The sequence below is a fragment of the Aphis gossypii genome, chromosome 3, assembly GCF_020184175.1.
Source record: "Aphis gossypii isolate Hap1 chromosome 3, ASM2018417v2, whole genome shotgun sequence".
NCBI lineage: Eukaryota > Metazoa > Arthropoda > Insecta > Hemiptera > Aphididae > Aphis > Aphis gossypii.
Window position 1 is genome coordinate 8,375,945 of NC_065532.1, and position 24,303 is coordinate 8,400,247.

Genomic DNA, 24,303 nt, shown 5'->3' on the forward strand with positions numbered 1-24,303 from the left:
TAGATTTTTAGCACCGTTATCGTCAAAATAATATTCAACTGCTATAGCAATAACAATAAATACCTATATACAATAATAATGAGTTTTATACCTATTCAATATTATTTAAAAACATGAGTAATTTAAAAAAAAAAATTAATTTTTTAAAAAAATATTAAATATGTTTAATTTACTAAGTGCATACCATTGTACGTATAAAAATTTCAATAAAATATTCACTTTTTTCCTAAAATAGACGAATTATGCAAAATATGCATTTTAATTATTTAAATGTACCAACGTACAGTTTGGATTTCTAGTTTGGTTTGCTATAAATTGAGAGTATACATAGAACAATATGTAACTTCCAAGCTCTACTCATAACTATAAGTGTCGATAATGATTCCAAGAATGATTATTTATTTAAATTTAACTATGCAGTAAATATAACCAAAATAATAAACCACTTATTTTAGAGTGTAAAAAATTATTAATATTTATTAATTCAAGTACTTCAAAGTTCAAGCACACAATATTAAATTCTTTTATTTTCTGAATTAATTTAGCATGCATTTTCAATATTTCTTTGAAAGGTCTTTGAAATAATGAGTGTTTTATATTAAATTGTTTAATGAATCACCTGGTATAAGATTTTATTTGAGTTGACATATTATTACAACTGCTTAAATATTATAAACTACGTCCATGTATAATTCTAAAACTAGAAAAGCTCATATTATAATAGTTATTATCTACTTATTAGATACCTACTATAAAGAACATCGTTGTAAATCCGATATAGGTTAGTAGGTACATTCCTTAATATCTAAATACCTATCCTATAGCTCCATGCCAATAATTAATAATAACAATGGTCCATTGATACATTAATATTATAAGCTTGCATGAAGTTATTCTTACTTACTCACTCGATCACTTACTCTATTTATTGTTTACCCAAAACTGCTTTTATATTGATAAAGTATTCCAAGTATTTTGTATGGTATAATATAGAGTTAGTACTTTACCGTTATTATAATATTATAAAGTAAACACTATATCATGTGCCCGCTATATAATGTGTACTCTCTTCTACAAACTCATTAACTTCGTTTTATCGTTACCTACTCTACTAAAATTATTAGAGTAGAGTAAGTAGGAAAAATAGTAGGCTAGTGTACTATACCGGTCTATACCAGTGTAAATGCGGTTATAATGGTTATATTATTAACACGACTGTAGTACGGACAAAATTCTTAATGCTCTTTTGGTTGCTAGACGACAACGCCGTTACGCGAAATCTGTGAGACAAAATCAGACGAGAAAAAAATTGTGTGTGGGTATACCGGTACTCGTAGCAAAAACATGTCCATTTCAAAACATCTAGTTATAATACTAAATTAATTATCATAAAAAAAAAATAAAATAATAATAAAATGAATACGACGTAGACAAATTCTAATAGTAACAAGCCACATAATGTAATAGGCTGTACGGTATACATAATATTCAAATTTCAATCACTGTTGTGTAACAGTTTACAATAGGTACAATAAATTGCTCAACTATACCGTCCTATCCACCCTTTTTATTTTTATAATACATGCATATGATATTAATACACACGTACGTATGGAAATCAAATGTAATTAAGTGTCTATTACTCATTACTTATTACGCAACAGTATTGAAAACATTAATATAACTTACGTCTTACACGTACTTATGATTACTTAAGTATTTTTTTTTTTTTAAACTTTGTACCCTTGTTTATATGAACTCTGGACTATTCGTTAAATATTTATATGTATAGATACGTGTATGTGAACTATTATATTATTATGTATTCAAAGCCTATTTCACTATATTATTAATAATAACTTATATCAGTATATTACTACGTGTACCGATATCCGTTGTACCTACACTCGTTCGTGCGTAATTTTTTTTAATTAAACATGCTGTATCTGAATAAATTTATTCATTTTACCTACGTACAATATTTTTTAAATATTATTCAACTGCCTTATGATATATACATTAAGTATCGATATAATAGGTCGTGTAGTAATGAACACTATTGTAGTGCAAGGTACTTAACTTTTTCTGAAAAAAAAAAAAAAACTATTAGGATAATGTAAATATTCATATAAATATTGTGTATATTTTTTAAAATTCGTTGAATCATTCAATTAAGTATATAAACATTTAAATTATAATTAACGAAAATAAAAATATTAATTAAAATTAACCATGTTTATTTTCTTATTTTATTTATTTTAATATCAATACACAATATAGTCTATAATACAATAGAGATGCGATCTTTCATGCTCAAATTACTTAGTATTAAAAAATTGAATCATCAATTAAGAATTGTATGAATGTATAATTAATTCATTTAAAGTTATCAATTATTATATTATATACATGAGATATGTACATGTACTTTTAGTGCATTGTACCGTTTCTATCTAATCGTTCTAATCTATTTAAATTTTAGTTAGGTAGTTAACAATTAAATTTTTTTTTTTGACCAACATGATTGTACTATTGTAGTCGATAAACCTATAATATATTAGCATATACTATAAAGGTGAAAAACTACTAAAATATATATACATATTTGTTTTAAAATTATTTTGAGTGCAAAGAAACTAATTAAAAGAATAAACTAATAGACAACGCCCTATAAATTATATAGTTATTTGCGGTTAAATAATTAAATATTTTTAACGTTTTATACATTGTATAATATTAACTAAAAAATAATTTGCAAGTATGATTTTGGAGACTTTTGTAAAAATTTGAAATAGAATATTTATAAAAAAAATCTACCTATGTATTTTTAATATTATTAAAGAGTTGTAATTTATAGGTAACAATGTAACATTGATTATTCAGTAATTATGATAATAATTTATCTATATAGAACTTTATTTTAAGTTTTTTGATCTAGCCAAAAAATTTTCATACCTATTTATACCTATAGCTCAAAAAGATTCAAATATTTTAATTATTTTTTTACTTTCCGGTAGGATTTTTTTTTATATTATATGTTGCAAAACTTGTATAAAAAACCTTGCATTACAAATCTTAGGTAGAAATAGATAGATATTTATAAATTTCTAATTACAAAATAATTTGCTTATGTTCAAGATTTACGAGCAGATACGAGTTTCGTCAAATTTCTAAATTTAATCGATTTTATGACGTAACATTTATTTTATCGACAATAATTAGTAAAAAATTTTAATTAAATTAAAATTTTTCTATGTCTATAAATAGCTCAAAATTAAAGTGTCATTAACATTTTGTTAATGGTTATCTAAAGCAAATATAATCAGTACCATTATATATATTTTCTACGTTCAGTTCAGCATAATATTATATTCACACAGTGGATGACTCAAGAAATAAGATATTTATGGACTTATGGTAGGTATAGTATATCCTAAAACATGGGCGCCCAGGTTTTTTTATAATACATTTTATTGGGGTCTCAATAAAAAAATAGTAAATAATAAAGATTTAATGTTATTTACACATATAAAAGTGAATAGGTATACCATTTGCCCAAAAAGGGGCAAGTGCCCTATCTTGCCCCCCAATGGGCGCCAATGTCCTAAAGATCTATGGATTTATCTCAATCACAGACTAATAACTAGATATATCTTAGTCCGTGATACTAACATACACATATGGCCCCTTGGATCCGCGCCTGTTACTTACTATAGTACTATACTATTTCTATTTTCTGTATAGAAAACTAGTGTGTCTTAATAGTTAATAAACGTGTTCAGCACATAAAGTGATTGTGATATTATATAGTGATATTACTCTCTGGTTCAGCCTTAGATCATATACCATGGATGGAGCCACTACGTATTATTTTGAAGCCGATATTAGCGACGAGTCACTGAATTAGGTGATCGATATGCGCATGCGCGAAGCAACTCGTCGCATAATTATCCAGATTACTATCACCACAGAATTGAATAATAATCACCTTTATTTATTTTAAAAAAAATTTACTATTTTATATCTTACTTATTAATTTTGTTCAATTTTTTTGTCAAAATTCAAAACATAGACCACAGTATGGTTATGTGATAACAAATCATCAATGGATAAATTTGCGATAAGTTGCGTTGCGCATGCGCATATTGAACACCTAATTCAGTGACTCGTCGCTAATATCGGCTTCAATTTTTTGTATTGCTATAATACGCAGTGGCTCCATCCATGGTATATGATCTAAGGGTTCAGCAGTATCACAATGATAACATAGTACACGTTATCACGGTTGCGAATAATTCCAGGGAGATTTAAAGATGAATCGATGAACATAGTACGTAACCTCAATTTCTAGAAACTTTCTTTTGATGTGCCGAATTTTTCTACCGAGTTATGGTCAAATTATTTTTTAAATAATGATTAATCGGGGATTTAACTAGTGAAAAAGTGTAATTATCTATATTCATATATAATTAATAGTTGTTTGTGGTTTGGTTTCAAAGAAATTTGAGTCGTAAATACACTTTTTAAAAGGTAAGTTCTATACACCTTTTCGTGATTAATTCAATAATGTTTGCCGACAATACGAGTTGTTATATATACTCATTTGATTGCATTTCATTTTAATTAATTGTTTTTTATCTAATTCACTAAAACCCATTAAGTTGTCACTGATGTTAGTGCTATTAGTCACGTATATTTAATATTTTCAATAATCTCATAATTCATCAAACACGTTATCATTATATTATTATCTTTTGGATGGGTGTCTAGGTATATGAATCGAAAATGAACTATGAATGAATTGACTTCATTGAGTTTTATAGTTTTATTATGTGTATCTGTTACGTCAATATTGTTACAAATAATTAATAAATTGTAATAATTCATACATGGTGTTATTAATATTTCATTATTTTAACATTTTCTTTTAAAAATTATTATGTATTTAAATGCTTCGCTGGCTCTAATTATATAACATTATGAACATCAGAAATGGGTAGTAGGCTTTTGTTATTAAAATCAGGCTATTACTTTAAAATTAATCATGTCTCTATAAACTTATATGTATACTTTGACATAACTAGGATTTAGTAGTTACCTACATGACCGCAACGACTTAATTTTAAATATTTGTTTAAATCAAATGTAAAGTATTTATTCCATATAATAGTATTTAATTAGAACAATTCCTTTTTGTAATTTACACAGAAATAGAAACTAGTACACAACTCAACCATAACCATTGTCTGAAACAGTCAGCTAGGCAAGTTTAAAAATGTCAGTTAATTTTTATTGATATATAAGCAAAACAATTATACATTTGAAATTATTTTAAAGTGTATTACAATTTAATATATTTTGTTATAATTCATTGTTTTTAATAAATTTGGGTGATTGATGAAACAACTATTATATTGTAATATATTTTCAATTCTTATTTATCACAAATTTCATTTTAGTAATATGGGGTGTATTTAAAAATATCTTATGCGGGAAGGAGGAACACAAACAAAAAGTTCATATTAGTCTAGATAGTCTAAAGAGACCAATACTCTCAATAATAATGAAAAATATGAAATACAGTAAATAGGAGGGGCTATGGCCCCATTACTCTCCCTTAAATTTGCCCCTGTAATATTATATTGTATAATAAACTACCTACTCATATTTTACTTCAAAGGCTTTGAATAATATTATTAATTAATATAATCTATAAACTTACTATAATAGTTTTATTCATAGATTTTATTAAAATGCTTGACATTTTTACTATATTCTTGTACAGTTGAAAGGGAAAACAATGACTCAGTAATAACTAATTGAAAAAAGTTATAAATACAATTTGTAACTAGTTATCCTTAACCTGTATAATAAATTGAACTGGTTTTAAATAATTATGTCTTTTCTTATTCAATAAAAAAGTAATGTATTCATAATTTGATGTAGTCCGTAAAAATGTATATTTAATACATTTTTTTTATGTACATATAGTTTACTAATTAACTGAAATTTCTATAAATTATATTAAAAGTTAGTGAAATGTTATAATAATATTATTGCCAAAAAATTTGTTATCATCGGTCATATCCGAACATTCTCAACCATACGCAGTTTAGAATATTTATTTAAAAAATAAGATAATTGAGTGTACTCATGGTTTCATATTAAATGACAATATTTAGTAAAAATATGCACCACTATCATTAGCTTTTTTAATACCATTGTAAATCTATGGATTTGTGGTATTAATTTATTATTAACCTGATAGAATAGGATTTTTTACTTTATCAAATATTGGTCCATGCTTACTTTATACATTGATAATTTTTATGTATACTGAGTATTAATATTCTACATTCACCACTACTCAAAGTCCAAGCCATGCACTTAAATGTTGTTATTAATGCTATTCAATAATTATAGGAGTCAATGGACAATTTCTCCACGACTGTTTTTGGTATAGCAAAATGTTTCCCCCCCCAATATATTTTCAATGTGGACATTTCTCTTCATTAAAAAAAAAAAAACTAATAATGTAATACTATATAGTATATTGTTTATTATTTTTTTAATTTGAAGTTATTGTTATTTTTTTTTCATAAATATAATATATTTATTATAATTTTATAATAGGTTGCTAAAAGATTGTCTACATATAATATAATTAATAACTAATAAAAATTGTTAACAATTTTGACAATGATACAATGATACATTTTATAAAAAAAAAAACATTTGATCTTTAATTCTTTTGTTATTTCTAAACACATTTTTTTTAGCCTTTCATATGAATTTTTTATTTTTTGAAAATCGTACCAGTTTTGATATTTAATAATTTAATAATTACTTGTGAGTTTGATTTCTGGAGTGCTTCAATAATTTATTATATGTTTTATGAAAAAAAAAATATATTATATAATTAAATATTAAATTAAAAAAAAAAAAAAATAGAAATGCTGGGAAAATGTTCGAATCAAAAATATATTAGGGAAAATGTTCTAGTACACTGAAAACAGTTGTGAGGGGGGAGGAATATCTGCTATTCATTATAAGCATTCTTTACTATTACCTAATAATAATTACATATATAGAGTGCATTATAAGATTCAAAGTTATTTTTTATCTAAAGCTTTTTATTTATAGAATTAACTTTTTTTTTATGCTTGATCTTTTACATCAAAATAAAGGAGACTCATACATTTTTGGTTAAGATTTTGTAGTTTAACTTTAATAATGTAAATCCAACCTGGTTGATTGTATTTACACAAACCAAATTAACAGTCATGAGATGAAATTGTAATTATTTAGGACTACTAGAGAAAAATTATTTTTATGAAAAATTAATAATACCGCTCATTTATTATTTTTTATTGAAATGAAGAAGTTTCGTAATTTGTATAACTTTGCGCAATTGTTTTGTGAATGGGTGGAAGTCAGGAGTGATCTATCCCCATGTAAAGACGCTAGTACGTTTAAATACAACAATTGTATTGAACGACTGTCAGACCATGTAATATGTAAATTATTTTATTAACATATGAGAATATGACTCATAGTTTCTACTTTCCATCGATAAGAATAAATGCGTATTATATTAATTTTTTTACTAAATATTTTAAAATAGTATGTACCGGGTCATAAATTTTGAAAAATATTGAATATTATATTTGATCATCTAGATATCAATCGGATAGTCGATAGGGCATTAGGGCATAGACAATTAATAGCCTTTATTAGTCATTAGGGGCGGTCGAAAGTCGAAACGATTGAAACACACACCACGTATGCCACGATACTCGTCATTCGTATTCCGTTGTAACCCTCCTGGTCGAGAAATCTTAGCACTTTTGAGCGCATTTGTATACCGTTGAATATCACTGTACAACATTGATGACTTGGCGCCGTGTGGCTCGACAGCAGCGCTACTTCGGTTCGTATTTACGGTACTACCTCAGCGTAACGGTGTAGTGGGGATACGCGGTTGCGATTGCGTCATGTTTTTTTTTTTATCACGTTTTTATCAAAAAGGGGTCGTCCGTTAATTTTTCGTTTCCCAGTCGTGTCCAATGTCCATAGGTATTAGTTTATTAGCTAATAGGTAATTGGATAAATCGAGTTCTTTTCAGTTCTTGCCGTCTGCGCCGGACGTTGCGGCTCGCAATCGTTGTACCGTCATTCGCGCCCAAATTTGTTTTCAAATTTATGTATTAAAATATAACAAACATTTACATTTTACATCGTGTACGAAAAATCTTCAAGGTGTCTCTTCGGACATTCGTAATCAATTAAAATTTTTATAAAAAAATTTACCGTACGTTCGGTTTGTTTTATTTTCGACGCATTCTGTAATTAAGACGTTCTTGGAGGCGTCATTATTTTGATTTCGGGTATAAATATGTACCTTTCGGTTTCACGACCTTTGTCGTTCCGATTGCGGTCTGTCTTAAAAATAGAAAAATTCGTGTGCTAACATTTGTAAAATATAATAGGTATATATTCCTGTAATACATTTATTCAATACGCGTTCAAATACTTGCAATAAATCGGAATAACAGGTAAATTATTTAAATTCTTAGTATAATAAGGTTCTATTTGTTTCATAATATTAATATTGCTGACCACTGTATTGGACATTAAGATGTTTTAAATCAATTAAACTTGGAGTGTTATCAAATTTTTTATATTTTCTGCCAAATAAAATATTGCACCTTAATTTGACTTGTTGGTTCTATTTACGTTTGATTTCCATGTTGTATTTAATTTGTAAATAATTTGTTCTAATGTGTTATTATACCTACTAATTATTGTAATAATTGTTTGTACTGATTATCACTATCTATAATATTAACTTACATTAGCAGGTCAATTAGTTAAATAAATACTTATAATAGCTGACCTTATTTGTATTTAAACTGTTTGAACTATATTAAATATCAGAAATATTATTTTAGTTAGGAATTATTATTAACAAAATAGTACCTAGATTATTAGCACAACTACAAGTTTGGTTTGTTAAACAAAAAATTATAATTTACAAACCGTATTCTTCTTTTAGAATAGTTTACATTTGTTAATTAGACTTAAAGAAATAAATAGTATTTAAGTAGTTTTCAACAAGTGCTAATTAGGTATGCATAATAAAAACTAGCCATTTTAGCTTAGATACCATTTGACTTGAGAAAATTAATATTGAAAAATTTACTTGTTCCTTAAATTTCTATAATAATAAGCATATACCGATCAATATTAATTTAAATTAATAAAATCAATGTGTTTTTGGCATGATTTTCGTTGATGTTTAAAACAGAAATGTATTTAATATATCAATTTATTATTAAAAAAATTGAAAAAAATCAATGTTTATTTTATAACTCTTTTTAGCTCAATAATAATTTTATTTTAATGAGTATTTATTATTCAATAAAATAAATATTAACTTTTATTAAAATTGAATAGATAAGGAAGTCTTTATTCTGAGAACATTTCTGTACTTATTATTTATATGTATTTAAATTTAAGTACTTATAAAAATTAATTTTCAATTCAGTTATTTAATAAATATGTAGTTAACAATGTTATCATTAATTTTACTTTTACATAACCAGATAGATGTGTGTATAGATTTAGATACATTACTTTTTATTACCAATGATAGGTATTTATATGGATAAAAGCATCTAATGTCATCTTTAAATTTTTATCAGGATTTTATTGTTATTGACAAACTTGAGGTCAATAACAATAAAAATTAATAAAATTTTATTCAAATCATATACTATTTGGTGGTGTACTTAATTTTTAAATCATAGTTAAATAAATAAAAAAAAAAATGATTGAAATTAAAATACTTATTTTTGCTTTTCAAATATTTACTAAATTAATGAAACAATTGTTAAGTAAACCAATGCACATATTTGTATGACATACGCGTAATACCTATAATTTTTTTTTTAATTACATGTAATATTTGTGATATTGATTTTGGATAAATTAAAAACGTATGGAAATCAAGGTCAGCCTTTTTATTAATATTAAATTACCTACTTAAAAATAATTTTTTTTTCAACATTATGCAATTTATATTGAATCTTAAACCCTCATTACCTCAAATGTATTTGAAAATTTTTTTAATACAAAATTGTATTTATTTGAGAATTTTGATGTATAAGCTATGTATTGTATAAAAAAATAATTTTGAACTAGTGGGTATTTACCTAGTTATAAGTATTTGAAATTTAGATAAGTTAAAGTGGAGTTGTATAGGTTTACGCAAAATTTTGGTTTATTATTAATTCATTTAAAATTAAAATAATTTTAACCAAATAATTAATTATTTGGTGTTCAATTTTCTTTCATCATAATTTTATCAAAACATTCTGCTTTGGACTATAAAATAGAAATGGAAACTACAATTTTGAATTTATGAGCGATATTAATTTTTTGAGTTTGTGTTTATTATTACAATAATCTAAAACTGATTTGGTAGGTTTGTATCATGTTAAATCTATTACCTAGTTATAGTGGAATAATTAGAACTAATAGAAGTAATCTTTGGAGGGATGATTAAATTTTTTTCAGTATTAACCTTATCCCTTTCCAAAAAAAATCCTTTAACTATACAGTAAAATAATGCTCTGATGGGATCTGTCTTCCTCATTACCCCTTAATTACGTCCTTGCCTAGTTATATTGTAAAGAATTAGTTTTGTATAATAATAATGACATAATATATGATTGATGATTTAATAGATAATAAAAAAAATATATTTGTAACTAGAACTGATTACTTTTTTTGACAATAAAAAATTAAAATATATGTTTAATTTTACTTTAACTTAATAAATTTTCTTTACATGATATAATAATAATATTAAAGCTTAATTAATTAATTTTTAATAAAGTATACCTATATGACACAAAAATTATATAATAAATGTATTTTGGTACTTTAAAACTTTAATTATGATAATGAGAATTTGAAAATTAAGTAAAAAAATTATACTAGACCCTTGGCTGGTTAATAATGATTGATTAATATTATTATATTCTTTAAACTATAAATTTTCTATTTTTGGTATCTATATTTAGATACACCTAACTTGTTTTATTCTTTATTTTTTTAGGTAAAAACAAATTAAGTTTTTTTTAACTTCATACTTTCAGACAGGGTTGGGCACTTTTCAATTACAGTAATTAAATTACAGTAATTCAATTACTTAAGTAATTTGTAATTGGTAATTAATTATAAAAATATTGATGTAATTTTTAATTGGTAATTAATTATTAAATGTTGATGTAATTTGTAATTGGTATAAAGAATTACAATTGTTCAATAATAAAAATTTAGAATTTAGGATTTTCTAAAATGTACAATATATATATATAACTTATACAGCATAAGTTTTATCGAACATTAAGCACCGATACTAAAAGATAATTTTATGATGAACATTACGACAAAATACAGATAATATTGACATGTACACAGATATAATATTATACTTATACATTTATAGTATTATACTATCTTATTTGTCCATTTTCTATGTATAAATTGACAATCGTACTGTACGATGTACAAATTGTACACTAATTGTGTCTACGTACAGTCTTTAGTTGCCATCTCGTTGTTGTCCGTCACTAATAACATCTTAAAAATTGTCAATTACTTTACTTTTTCCTTATTTATTAATAAGTAAAAAATTACTAAAATGATAATTGGTAATTGTAAGTAATTCAATTATGTAATTTGTAATTTGTAATAAAATGTTCTACAATCATGTAATTAGTAATTTGTAATTAATTACTGGTATTTTGAGTAATTTGTAATTTGTAATTAATTATTTTTTTTTTAATAATTTGCCCATCCCTGCTTTCAGTTTATTGCCTCTTAAAATATGTAATACTCGATACTTCTGATAGGGGACATCATCATTATCAAAATTATTTTCAATTTTAATTGTTACAACAGTTATAGGTGTCTGTTAAAAGAGTCTTTAGTCTTGTATGTATCAAAACATCAAATTTGATTTTTAAGATTAGATAAATAGTTTAGCACGCTAAATTTATTAGGAAAGGACTTTCATTTAAATTTTAAGTTGATGGTAATGTCAGGTAAAGTAGTGATCAAATAGTAGTTCAAGGTATTATATATGGTTCTATACTACTATATGGTAGTTTGTTATTTATTTTATGTTCAGTTAATATGAACTTATTAGTTGTAGGTCAAATATTTTAACTGCATTAAAATATTATGTATACTACGTTATAATAATTTTTTTCATTCATACCTTTATATTTAAATACTTATTTGTCCCTAATACCTAAATAAATTTATTTTTATTTTAATTCCTTTACATACATTTTGTATCAAGTTAATCTTGTTGATCAATGTTACTATACAAGTAATGATACACATTGTGTCGAGTTAAACATCGATGACATTATCAAGGTAAAAAAAAATTACCCTTTTATTATTTTATATAACAAAAATGTGGAGTTGGTATTAATGTGCTTTATCAATAATCAACATAAATAGTTTTTATAAAAATAGTATATTGTATACATGACCTTAGATTAAACGATAAATCCCCATTGTCATGTTGAATATAGTTGATATATATTTTTTTCAAATAATCAATTTTCAAATTATTTCTTTAAGGTACTTCAACGTTCATAGTTGATGTTTTATATTTACAAAATCTAAATTTGACAAAATTAAATTATTAAAAAACTATATGAAAGGTTTTTTAGACACTTAAATTGATTTTAATTATTTTTATTAAAATCCTTAGAATAATTAATCAAATATTTTAATAAAACATTCTTGCTCCATAACCTTTTTAATGGTAAGTAGTTTAAAGTTTAATATATTTCCAAAATTATTTTTATAAATATTGAAAATATTAAACTATGTTAACATTTCAATAAATGTGTAATTATATTATATAGTGATAATTGATTTATTTAATGACTATGAATTATGTAATATTATCATATCATATTATATTATATTTTATATATAACTATTTATATAATTCAATCATTATTTTAATTAAATACTTATAGGTGGAGTATTTAGTAAATTAGATACAGAAATAATATAAATATTATAATATTTTATAATTAAAATATTCCAAATTACAATCAAATTTTCTATACAATTTATATTTATTTATTTAATAATTTAATTTATTAGTACAGTTTTAAAGTTTAGTTTCCTAAAGCTTTATTATTAAAATTGCATATTGCTTCCTAAATCGCTTACAAGATATGGGTAAAAATTTAACTAATCTGAATTTTTGCTCAGGTTTATCCCTGATTATACCTATAATAAAAATATATTGTAAGTTTTAAAGTAATAAATTAAGTATAAAATTTGAATAGTACTGTTAAGAAGTATAAAATATGATTATATTACTAGTGTTTCTACTACATAAATCATTAAGGAATTTAATGCATTGTTTTTACCAGTTTAACCCATTAAGTATAATGTTACTAAATATTTAACTTTATGAACATTAATTGTACGCTTAAGAGGTAAGACAACATACTTGGATGTGTTGTTAGCTAATCAAATTTTGATGTAGGTATAATCAAATTTTAAAATAAGAATATTTTCTAGACATATTGTAGATACTAGATATCAATCGTAAAGTTAGTTATAAGTATTTTGAAACTGTAATATTTTATATTATTATTGTTATAAAGTTACTTATAGATTACTTTAAAATTTAAATTTAAATAAAAAACTACTAGTCTACAAATTGCCTAATTAAAATTTTTATTTTTACCTTTAAGTTTGATGATAGGACACTTCAATATTAAAACTATCAATATAAAAAACTGGTTCTACTGAACGAAAATTTGTTATGTATCTTTGGGAGACTTATGTAAGAGGGAGACAACACAACACATCCGGGTGTGGCGTCTTCTTAAATGTTTTCCCAAATTGTAGATATCTAGATATATTTTATGATGTAGGAGCGAAATAATTTGATATCGAATATGTATTTCGTATTCGAAATGTATCATACCATCATCCCTAGTTATCATGTTTTCAAAATGAATAATATTCTATTATTTAGTTTTGTATGTATATGTAATTTTCAGTAATTTATTTGTAGTTATTTCTTGAAATTTCAAGGTTACAGAATGAATATAAATTATAGTACAGTTGTCATACTTAGCTATGTAAATATTATGTTGTTTCCGTACGTATTTTATTGTTTACTATAATCAATTAATAATTAAAAAAAAATAAAATACGTAATTTGTCTTCAATAAATATTGTTGGGTTTTAAACATCAACTTTCGATTACTATAGCAAACACGTTTAATTTTATTCTTCCGTATTACATTCTGTATTACTGTTTTACTCTCTCATTTTTAATATTTATTTTTAGCAACCCTCTCAATCCAGACTAGATTGTTATTGTATAAATGTAATGTTAGTTTATAATTATTTATTTAACGAAAGGTGAAATCAGATAGTCTCAATTCTGGTCTCGATCGTACCTTGAAATCGGACACTCCACTCATCTACCTTGCTTTTCGACTTACATAACGTAATTCTGTAACGAGTTGAAAATGTATAAAATTTATTTTGAATCGTCCTTTCCTCCGATGCTTTCACCTATTAATACATTGTTAATCTACCTGAAGTTAACATTTAATTGAACATGGCAATTTTTACTTAGTTTGAGGTCAATTTGATACTTATTTTTAGAGTTTTACAATAACATAAGGTCAAATACGTACTGGGGAAGCATTATTTTGAAATGCTGTAGACACTTTAGTGCGACTATTCGTCTATTACCTAATTGACAATTAGTCATATCATTTGGATTGGCGCAGGAAGAGGTTTCTGATGTATATGACCTCTACGACCTTGTTAAAATAACAATTGTGATTAGAGTACAGTTAGATATGTTTCAGGACTCTAAAAGTAAATACATATTACATTTTTAGTGATAAACATGATCTCATAGAACAAAACTAATACGTTAAATATATATTATATGTGAAGTGCATTTTTGTACAAACATTTCCATCATTATTTATTATAATATTTATTTATTTTTTAGTATCAATTCAATCGTTTTTTTCTAACGAAAGAAAGAGAAATTTTTCTATAAATTGCTTCAGGGTATAACTTGTTTTGCAAATTATACATTTTCTTTTTCTATCATAAATTATATCATTGTATTTAAAAAAACTAAATAATTACTATAAGCGCAACCATTAGTATTAAGTTGTCTTACAGAGACTAAAGTCTTAATATGTCATAAAATATATATACTTTATATAGTGGTGTAAATGAGATTCTGAATAAAAATATTACGTTTGTAGGCAATATATTTTCTAATTTTTTGTTAGGTCTTAAAGATATTTATTTAGATAAATAGAAATTAATTTTCAAAGGCTTAACGCCTCGTCCTAATTGGGTTGTTTTAAATAACTAGAGGAAAAATACAAGTTTAGTGTACTCTGCTTACACATAACATCACTAATACTAATTGTTATCTTCTAATAATATCTATATTAATTTTTTTATTAAAGTATCATAATAACAGATTTTATAGAGTTTAGGTAGATGTTTACTTGTTTATTTTTCGATTAACGATAACCGATATTAACTTTTGTAATTCCTTTTTATGTGATTTTTTTTTTTGCAAGTTTTTATAAAATATGTTTAAAAATTATTACTATTAATTACTATCATTGTTAAAACCTTGATATCGTAATAATCATTTTTATTATTATGATTTTTTTTTTATTATTATCTGTTAAAATATGAAATAGGCCTAAATTTGATATCTGTTGAATATTATATAAGAATTATGAGAAAAAGTTCACGTGGTTTAATCGTGTACAGCGTAGAAAAATTGAATACAATTCTTTTAGCTAATAATAGTAATCAATGCGTTTCGCGATACTGTGGAATTCAATTACTCGTGTATATTATATAAATCAATCAATTATTGTAACCTTGGTCCTTGAGTATAGATTTAAATAATGTTTGTATTTTTATTTACAAGTATTTTTATTCATAAGTATTTCGAGGGAAAGTTACAAAATAATTAACCATACTGAGAAATCAAACCGTTTCTATTTCCTAATTAACTACATTTAGCTAATAAAACAATAGTTCACAGTGGGTATAATAATAAATACTTTCGTCCCAAATGAGGTTTGAATAGTCAACTATTATATATAATTCACATTTAGATAGGTATCGAATAACTAATAATTGATAAGTTAACATTCAGCATTATTTACGGGGTATTGTGTGTAGTTGCTATTTTTTCTATTATTGTTATATGTATGGAATAGTATCAATGTAAAAAAAATATATATGTAATTATTATCGACGCAAAATATTATAATTTTTATATTTATAAAACATAATAGTTCAATAAATAACATATTTACTAATTACTTATCAACAATCAGTTATCCACGCAATAGGATTATTTATAAATATTATAAGTATTATAGTTTAATAAATATTTCATATTGTTACTGTTGCTTTTAAATCCACAAATTTATCACAACAATGTTAATAATTTATGTATGCATCTGTAAGTTATTATCCGATATAAATCCGAGATATAGGTACATAATCCATAATCCTTAATCTTAATTTATTACGTATTGACAACGATTAATCTCAATATATATAATATATTTATAATATTCACATTAGTCCCGGTGTATATTATATTAAATAAATAGCATAATTTATCTCATAGAGATCTATTATAAGTAATATGTAGTTTTACTATTGTAAAAATCCCTTATAAATAACCTTTAGTTGAATAAAGATATATAATACATCTAAACCGTGTCTCGGCAATTCTGACATTACAAAAATTAAAATCTAATTAGACAGTATTTATTTTGTCATTAAGCATTTTTTTCTTGCTCTTGATATATTATATTTCTTCTACGTTAATGGTATTAATGAATTATTATTGTGCAACTGAAATTTATGTGAACAACGATGACGTCAGTATTTTGTTGAAAAATATTGTTTTTTTTTATACCATATGACAAAAAATAATAGGTAATATTATACAGTTTGAAGTATGTTATGCATATGAATAATAATATTAAAAACTATTTATTTTGTTCGCACATGCGAGGTACTTGATTAAATTAAAATTGTTGTATATATTTTTTTGTACAGTTAATTCTAACAAAACAAAATATTTGTAATAAACCAGTGTACAAATACAGATAATGTTTTTACTTTCAAGTTAGATATTAAATTAATTCATCATACTTTTAATGCTAACAACACTAAATTAACACAAATTTGATATATTTTATATTTGTTTAATAGAAACAAACAAGTAAAGTGTTATCTTCTTTACATATTTAACTATTTTTTGTTTTTGAAATCTGTTTTACTTAAAATTTCTTTTATATAATAATTTTATCCACCTAAAATCAAATACTTAAAAATATTAATTACAATTAAGTAATAACTCATGTTGATCGATTCAATTTACTTTGAATTAGTTATCATGTATAATAATTAGTTATAAATATCAAATTTAATTTTACTCTTTTATCATTTAATTTTGTACTGTTTTATGTATATCCTTGCACACTGCACATATTGTTATTGGTAAGAAATAATGATATCAACTAAACATCCTAAAAGGATTGCTAATATGTACATAGATTTAAAAATACCATGCCATAATGTAATGTTATATATTGTATAAAGATTCTTCAAAATACATTTTAAATTAAATAAAGAATGTAGGTACCTATGCTATACAGATATTTAAGTATATAGTATACATTAGCAGTTCCCAAACTTTTTTTATTTACACCACCCTAAAAATAAAAAAAAAGCAATTGCGCCTCCCATGAATATATTAATATCAAATTTATAGTATTTAAATGTACAAGTATGTATTTTTATTGTTATGACAAAATACATAGTTCGCGCTGCCCCTGACTTCCCTTGGGAGGCGTGCTTCACAGTTTGGGAACCACTGGTATACATGATTTTATAACTTAGATTATGAAATGTTCCTGTTACTAGAATTTTTATTATTTTGTTTTTCTGTTTTTTATGGATTATATTATCTTAATGATGCATTATTAGTACTCCAATTTCACCAATAAGAGATTTTCTACAGTGATGATTTTGACCATTGTACTTAAATTTTTTTCTTCAATTTGGCCAATAAATACATTTTTATTCATATTACTTTAAAATTTAATACTTAATTAACTGATTCGAGAATTGAAAATGTTAATTATGAAAAATATATTGACCAAACAACTTATGTTTAATTTATTTTATTTGTATTTCAATAGGAATAACATATAAAAATGGCCCCAAATATGACCAAGCGCCCAGTTGGCGCTCCTAGTGTTTTATTTAATGAAGATGATACAGAACCATCTGTTGTTGATGAAGGAAATCAGATAGCCGAAGGAGAAACTGTTGAAAATAACAAATACAAACCTTACAGATATCAAAGACAAATTGTCTGGCGAAATGTTGCTTTATTTGTTTACCTACATATAGCTGCACTGTATGGTGCTTACCTAATGTTTGCTTCTGCAAAAATAGCAACATCTATTTGGGGTAATTTTTAAATATTACTTATTTATCATGTTTATTTGTATTAATTTTTAATTCAACTTTTTTATTTTAGCAATTTTACTGTATCAAATGTCCGGATTGGGAATTACTGCTGGAGCCCATAGGTTATGGGCCCATCGATCATACAAAGGAAAACTTCCATTACGTATTATTTTAATGATCTTCAATACAATTGCCTTTGAGGTAAATTAAAAATTATTCAAATTAATATTAGTTGTAACGTAAAAACTATAAAAAAATGAGGTTCAACTAAATCTTAAATCTTACTACTACATATTTTTCGTATTCAATTTATAATTTGTTTATTTTAAGTAAGGTATATTGTAGAAAGGAAGACAATTATTTTTGTATATAATATGTTCCAGAAATCCTATACCTGCCCTTAATATCACCATTAAATATCAATATCTAAATGTATTTTTTTTTTAGCAGTTAGTAAAATAATTCTGATTGAAAGGAAAAAATTTAAAAAATTCCTTTCAATGATTTAAATTTTAAAAAAAATTATGTAAATTAAGTTTTTTTAAATTTTTATATCAAGTCATTATCATACAAGTATATAATCATTGACATAACTTAATACTAATCATCTTTTTAATGATATTTTATATTGATAATAATTATCAGTGTAGGTACTTAAGGATTTGAAAACATTCATATTTTTTAACAGTATACACAATTAATCTAATTAGTAATTTCTATGATTTTAAAACAAAGTAAACTTGTAAGCTATTAATTAGCATATTAGTTAAAAAATTGTAGTATTAAAAAATAAAAAAAAATACATACCAAATATATAATATATTTTTATTTTATGTATATATATTTTTTTATTAAATTATTTTTTATATTAACTATTTTTTGTTTTAATAGTTTATGTTGTGTGAACATAACAGCATTTTTTCATAATATTCCACTATCACTATTAATGATTTAATAAATTATCTTATTTTAGTTTTTATATACTTAATTCTTACTATATCAAAAACATATTTTTAAGAATTTTTTAAATAGTAATCCTAATATTGTTATTTTTGTATAATAATATTCTAAAATATTTTAATTAATTGATATCCAATATTAATTAATCAGTTTGTTAGACTTCAGCTAATAATTTGTTAAAACATAGTTATAGAATAGTTATAGCATTTTAAGAAATTTGGTTAACTTACCTAACCTTTAACCATAATTTATAGTTAATGTATAATGGTTGTAAACAATGCAATTTAAATACATTTTTTTTTATTATAGAACCATATTTATGAATGGGCTCGAGATCATCGGATGCATCACAAGTATAGTGAAACAAATGCTGATCCTCATAATGCTAAACGTGGATTTTTCTTTTCTCATGTTGGATGGTTGTTGTGTCGTAAACACCCAGAAATAAAAGAAAAAGGACGTGGTATTGACATGAGTGATTTAGAACGGGATCCAGTTGTTGTATTTCAGATGACGTAAATATAAACCCTATTTAAAATATTCTGAAATATTAATATCTATTTTCTTTAAAAAATTGTTTAGGTATTATTTGTTGTTGATGCCGGTTTTATGTTTCTTGATTCCTACTTGTGTGCCTGTATTTATGTGGGGTGAAACATGGTCCAATGCGTGGTTTGTTGCTACTATGTTCCGGTATACTTTCACTTTAAATATGACATGGCTTGTAAATAGTGCTGCTCATATGTGGGGTGATAGACCTTATGACAAGTAAGTGTTGTAAAGTATAAAATCTTAATATTTATTTTATATTAATTATTAAATTTCTGTTAAGTTGGTTTATTAGTCAATTGATAAAATCATAATTGTATTTTATAATAAATCATTTAATACAGAAGTTATAGTATAATTACTAATTAGATTTTATAATAGTGTTTTAAATATAAAATATGTAATTTGTCTATTGCGTTTAATTAATGTATACAATTAAAATATATATTTAATATAGTATTAATTAAAATATAAAATTAGCTATTACTGTATAGTGTTAATAATAAATTTAAATTATAAATATTTATTAATAGTTTAAAAACTAAACAGTTTTTAATTTTTCGTTAAAATATATAATCATAGAAAGATATAAAAAGTCTAAATTATAATATATTTTGAAGAACAAATAAGTTATGAATATGATTTTATGGATGGATATTATGATAATAAATATTTCATATCAGTAAAGCTAAATTATATTAAAACAATGATTTCTCACTAGCATGTCTAAATGTAGTGTTTTTATTTTTAAAGTCTTGCATAATTTTAACTTTTCATTATTTAGGCGTTCAACTTATTTAACTTAATACTTATTGCGTTAAACTTATTTATTCAGTTTATATAAGGGTTTTTCAACCTATGATTAACCTTATTGAACCAGTCTGTAAAGCTGAATGATTTATTGACCTTGAACTCTTAGATTATAAATTATACAAGGTGATTTTTTATCAAAGGATACTATACCAAATCTATTATAATTTTTGAAAAAAAAATTAAGTGTAGACTCAACATACAATTTTTGTAAGAAAATTTTTATTTTTTCTATTTTTTTTTTATAATTAACATGATATCATTTTTATTTCATGTTTCGAAGCATAATATTATTTTAAGTATTTAAATATTTAAAATTAGATTCAAAATATTAGTGGATTAGTTATTACGTCATTTCAAGTTAAGTTATTCAAAGCTATGAATTAGGATTTTGCCTATACTTTTATACCACTGTTTATCAAACTTATAATACATTACTTTTACTACTTAAACTACTTGGCAACAATTTTATTTTTATAAACCAAAGTATTTAAAAAATATTTGGCTTTGGAATAAGAAATTATAAATTTATGTTGTCATTAAAATTTTCAAAAATGTTAATAGTTTTTGAAACAATACATGCACTTTAACTTCTAAATAACCATTTAATCACCCAATATATCTAAATTGTTATTATGAAGACATCAGTCAAATTCAATAAAAATAAAATAATTCACTTTTTAATATTATCATTCCCCAAACAATTTTTTATAACAATGTCAAAACGTATTTCAGATTCTGTCTGCCTTATAAAAAATGTTGAATTCATTATTATATGTCATATAATAAAAATAGTAATTTGTTATTAGAAAATTGATTTTGGTATAACCTTCGTTTTATTTTTATTTGCAGGTTTATCAATCCTTCAGAAAATATCGGTGTTGCATTGGGTGCTCTTGGTGAAGGATGGCACAACTATCATCATGTATTCCCATGGGACTACAAAGCAGCAGAATTGGGAAATTATCGTGCTAATTTAACTACTGGATTTATAGATTTCTTTTCTAAAATAGGCTGGGCTTATGATTTGAAAACAGTATCTATGGATATGATACGCAAACGTGTTGATCGAACTGGTGATGGAACTCATAGTAGCATTTGGGGATGGGAAGACAAGGAATTGTCACCAGAAGACCGTGAAGAAGCCGTTATCATCAACAGATCCCATGTAGGATAAAATATAGTTTTTAGAAAATGTTTATACGAAGAAAAAAAACCAAATACAGTTTGTTTTTCTTAATAAAAAAAGAAAGAAATCAATAGAATGCTGAAGTGTTAATGAGAAAGGGGGAAACATAATTGACAGATCCATACATATAAACTTTTAACAATGTAAATAAAGATATATTTTAAAAAAAAAGTTTAAACAAAAAGTTAATACCGTTTTCCTTAGTTATTATATTTTATGTAATAAAATATAAATATGTATAGTATTTTATAATTTTAATTAATTTATTAATTTTTTTATATACATTTTTGGAGCCATCATTTTCAAAAAAAAATAATATATTTATGATAAAGCCCGCTTTTTTTCTTCGTTTAGTTCCTAATCAACAATTATATTGTTTAAAAATTGAATGTATTCTACACCTTTGAAATATGTACACGTCGTATCAGTTTAATCACCACTATATTGGTTATCCGTTTTTCTGGAACAGTAAAATTATTGTATTTTATTTATTTTATATTGTGGTTTTATATTAATTATTTTGTCTTACATAATAATATGAACATAAGAACATTTTAATATAACATGAATTAAAAAATATATGATAAGTAAAACTAACTGGCTCCATTTCACACCATATTTTATGTTTTTCAAGTAAAAATAAATATGTATTTTTTTTCATACAAATTCTTTAACTATTCATTTTGTTTTTTACAATTATTATTATCTAACAAACTCAAATAATGCATTGATAATTAATATCCTATTAGTAACCTTTAAAATTATGAGTTAAAGCCTTCCGAACTTGGTAGATAATCATTTTGTATACTACTACAATATATAAAAATATATATATATATATAATTTTAGTATATATATGTGTATAAATATATATGTATTGTAGTAATTTAAACATTATATATTATTTAATAAACAATAAATCCTTGGTTATGAAATGTCTAATGTATTTATTTTATGTTAGTTTGTATGTAAAGAAAATATGTACATTTTTAAAAGACTAAAAGAATATATTATTTAATACGTATTTGATTATTACATGTTCTGTGCAATAAGACAGTAGTAACATTGGAGATATAATTTGCAATAAAACATTAAAATGTTGGCGCCTAAAAATGGGAAGCTGAAATGTTTTTATGTTGTTAAACAATGATGACATTATCTGCTACAATTGTTAGTTTTATAGGATTTATTTTATTACATTTGTTAAGTTGTATAATATGATAAAAACGTTTACATTTTTCTGATCTTTCCTTTGCTTGAAAAAATGTGGAAATGCGTATTAATAGTATTAATTATGTACAATATTTTAATTTTATTGATTTGAACTTAGTATAACAACTACCCCGTCCAATCTATAAAATATTCACATACATGGTTAAGTGTTATGTATTGCAAGGCTTCGTTTCATTATTAACTTTGACATTGTGATGACCTTTGGTTTTGTTGTACAGATGAACGAAATTAATCATCACACTATTAATTTATACTGTATACTATATTTATTTCGATCACAGATTAATGTTTGTATATTTAATCTTGTTATCTAACACCATGCTGTGAAAACAGAAAAACAAACGCGTCCACTAGTCGACTTAGAAGAGAAAAAATGGAAACGCTCACTCTTTATTCGGCAGTCGAATTATCGGAGTAGAATCGACTTCAAGAGATATAAAAAAAAAATATATAGTTCTATCTTTCTAATAATTATTTATCTCGATAATTATAAATTATGACCTTTTGGGTGTAAAAAATAATTTTTGGATGTTGCAAAATACGTAGTACCTACCTACTACACAATACATTATTATTTGCGCATTTTAATTATAAGTTAATTATTTATAATAAATTAATTCATGTTCTTACAATGTTTTTAAAAAAAATAAAATAAATACAGCTATTTAAATGACGTACAACTGTAATCCAACAGTTAAATTCTAACTAATTAAATTTTAGTATACTTAATAATGTACGATATAAATTTATAAATGTCAATTTATTTATGTGTTTGGGTACCTATAGAAATATAGAATTGAGTACTTACAGTTACGAAATAGTTACAACGCTTTTTACTGATACTTGGTAGTAAGTACGAAGTAGTATAAATCGATCTACATAATTTAACCTAAATATATTATCATACGTTGTCGTAAATCATACACAGGCATTTAGCGAAATGCTAGTAA

The 24,303-nt window shown here is 23.9% G+C and overlaps 1 protein-coding gene across 2 annotated transcripts; it reads left to right on the plus strand.

The window, feature by feature from the left end:
- Positions 1-4,357: 4,357 nt before the first annotated feature.
- LOC114133118 (acyl-CoA Delta-9 desaturase-like) lies at positions 4,358-22,786 on the plus strand. Of its 2 annotated transcripts, none has more exons than XM_027998741.2 (6): positions 4,358-4,530; positions 18,339-18,612; positions 18,683-18,813; positions 19,882-20,087; positions 20,155-20,340; positions 21,784-22,786. In XM_027998741.2, exons 2-6 carry the CDS (start codon positions 18,354-18,356, stop codon positions 22,106-22,108), a joined length of 1,107 nt encoding a protein of 368 aa, XP_027854542.1. In that variant the 5' UTR covers positions 4,358-4,530; positions 18,339-18,353; the 3' UTR covers positions 22,109-22,786. The 2 variants fall into 2 exon arrangements, with proteins under 2 accessions (XP_027854542.1, XP_027854541.1); XM_027998740.2 differs by lacking the exon at positions 4,358-4,530 and adding an exon at positions 8,069-8,555.
- Positions 22,787-24,303: the final 1,517 nt, after the last annotated feature.